Below are 2,816 nucleotides of genomic sequence, written 5' to 3' on the forward strand. Positions count from 1 at the left end.
CAGTATTTTTGCAATTTTGTAAAAACTGTAGGAGAATTTACAGAAAGGTATTTGTAGCTGCTAAAAAACTTCCAAACCATAAAACTTCCAAACACATATGTCCTACCTACCAGGGCGGGACTACCAAACTAGATGGTACTGCATCCAGCAACAGAGGGAGAAGTGGCTCAATTTATGTACCAATTAAAAAGTAAAAAATTAATTGCTCTAGAAAATTCCCATTTTGTGCCCTTAATGAATGTGTGAATACCATGAAACCTCCATTGACAAAAATACCGAATGAATCGTTCAAATCTGGCTGTTTTCCCAAGTACTTAAAGAAAGTGAAGGTAACACACACACTTAATAATGGTGATGTGTAAAATATATAGGACCATAGGCTAATCCCTTTCCTGTCCATAATATCCACGAGTATTGAAACACTAATTAAAAGTAGGTTAATGGCACATTTGAATAAATTTTATCGTCTTTGTAATGAACAGTACGGCGCCAGGCCCAGAAAAGCTATAGAATCTGCTACTGCAGTTTTCAAAAGTCACTCTTAAGGCACTGGACAAAGGTGATCGTGTGAATGCAACTTACTTGGATTTATCAAAGGTATTTAACTCTGTTGACCACAGAATTTTGTTGCATGAATTAAGTTACTATGAATAAGAGGTGTGGCTAAGAAGTGGTTTAAGTCATACCTAGAAAACTCGTTGCAACGAGTTGAGATCTCACGTACTTCAAAAGGATTTCTTCTAAAACATTTATTAAACCGAAAATATAAAAATACAGGTGTCCCACAGAGGAGGGTATTAGGCTGAATCCTTTTTCTTAATTATATTGATGATGTTCAGCAGAGTGTCAGATGTGGAGAAAAATATCGTTTCTAATGATAGCAACACAATGATCTAGCTAAATCTTCAAAGAAGTTGACAGAAAAGGGTAATGCAGCCCTCATTATGCCTACAACTGGTCACTGAAAATTAGAATACCGTTAACTGTAAAGCATGCTAGCTGCATATACTTCCAATTGAATAAAAACACAATTATGCTAGGCTAAAAATTTACAGTGATGTATTAGAATATTAGAATAATTAGGACCCAGTAAATGACCGAGGGGGGTCTCTGCAGACACAATGAGACTCTGGCATAAAATGGGGGTGATATGCAATTACAAGAACTCAGCAAGAGAGTTCTCACAGCCTCTGTCACCTCAATTCTCCAACTTCCTACCTACACGTGGTGCCCCTGTTAAGCCGAGCAACTCAGCGGAAGGTTGGGTAACCAACCCAATCAGGAAACCGAGTTGGTGAGCATATAGGAGTTGGAGGACAGTGGAAGGCAATGGGAAAGCACCACTAAACTATCCCAAGAAAACCCCATGGGTCTGCTCAGCTCAAAATGTTCCGGAGTTTCAAGTTTCGCGATCGGATCTCCAGTGGGGACCAGGTTGAGAGGAGCTTCACAAAGAGTAAGATGGTGCAAAGAGAAGCACTGCATAGGAACATGGAATGTAAGATCCATGTATCAAGGAAAACTAGACGTAGTGAAAAGAGAAATTGAGAATATTAACATCGACATATTGGGAAGAAGTGAAATGAGGTGGACTGGCATGGGAGAATTTGCTTCGGATGGCCATATGGTGTATTATTCTGGGCATGATAACAACAGAAGTAATGGAGTAGCCTTCATAGTTAGTGATAAAGTGAGAAAATCTGTAATGAGATGCAAATATAAAAATGATAGAATGATGTCCATCAGACGTCAAGGTCAGCCCCTCAACATCACAGTAATTCAAGTTTATGCGCCAACAGCCGATGCTGAAAAGGAAATTATTGACCAGTTCTATGGATATTTACAAGAATTACTACTGTCAACACCAAAAAAGGATATCGTCTACATAGTTGGAGATTGGAATGCAAAAGTGGGAAATCTAACTAACAGAGAAATACGGTCTTGGTACAACAAACGAAGCAGGACAGAGACTCCTAGAATTCTGCCAAGAAAATTCATTGATAATTACGAATAAACTGTATCAACTACCAAAACGACGCCTATATACCTGGACTTCGCCAGATGGCCAACACCGGAACCAAATTCATTACATATTTTGTAATCAGAGGTGGAAGAGCGCGGTTCAGTCAGCTATAACAAGACCTGGGGCCGACTGCGGATCAGATCATGAGCTCCTGATTGCAAAATTTCTGCCGAAACTTCAGAATGTAGCAAAAAGTATCCCAACTTGCAGATACGACCTTAACTCTATACCCTCCAACTAAACTGTAGACATGCAAAACAGATTTAATGTATTAGAGCTGGAGGACAAAAGCTCACAACAGATGTGGACAGAAGTAGCTAATACTGTCAAGGAGGCCGCAGAGAAACACATTCCCAAGAAAAGGAACAGCAAAAAGGCTAGATGGCTATCAGTTGAGGCACTGCAAGTTGCAGAAGAACGAAGGAAAGCAAAAATCAAGGGAGGTAGATCAGCTATGTTTGAATTAAATAAAGATTTTCAGAAATTAGCTAGAAGAGATAAAAATATATTCCTTAATGAACTGTGCAAGGAAGTTGAAGATAGTAACGGAATGGCGCAGACAAGAGATCTTTATAAGAAAGTTAGAGAAATTAAAGGAATATTCCAGGCAAAAATTGCAATGATAAAAATGATAAAAGATAGAAACGGGAAGGATCTGAGTGAAGCAGAGGATGTTAAGGAAAGATGGGCAGAATATGTAGAAGACCTATACAAGAAAGAACTGCATAATGACAGGGCCCATAATGTTAATATAGAACTAGAGCCAGATATTTTGGAGAGCGAAATCCAGTGG

General features: G+C 39.0%; 1 protein-coding gene across 1 annotated transcript; it reads left to right on the plus strand.

Moving 5' to 3' along the window:
• Positions 1-1,366: 1,366 nt before the first annotated feature.
• LOC126184432 (craniofacial development protein 2-like) lies at positions 1,367-2,264 on the plus strand. Its single transcript, XM_049926823.1, is given in 2 exon segments — positions 1,367-1,920; positions 1,922-2,264. Coding segments are annotated over 2 exon segments (897 nt in total).
• The last annotated feature ends 552 nt before the right edge of the window (positions 2,265-2,816 follow it).

The sequence above is a fragment of the Schistocerca cancellata genome, chromosome 4 (genome assembly GCF_023864275.1).
Source record: "Schistocerca cancellata isolate TAMUIC-IGC-003103 chromosome 4, iqSchCanc2.1, whole genome shotgun sequence".
NCBI classification, from domain to species: domain Eukaryota; kingdom Metazoa; phylum Arthropoda; class Insecta; order Orthoptera; family Acrididae; genus Schistocerca; species Schistocerca cancellata.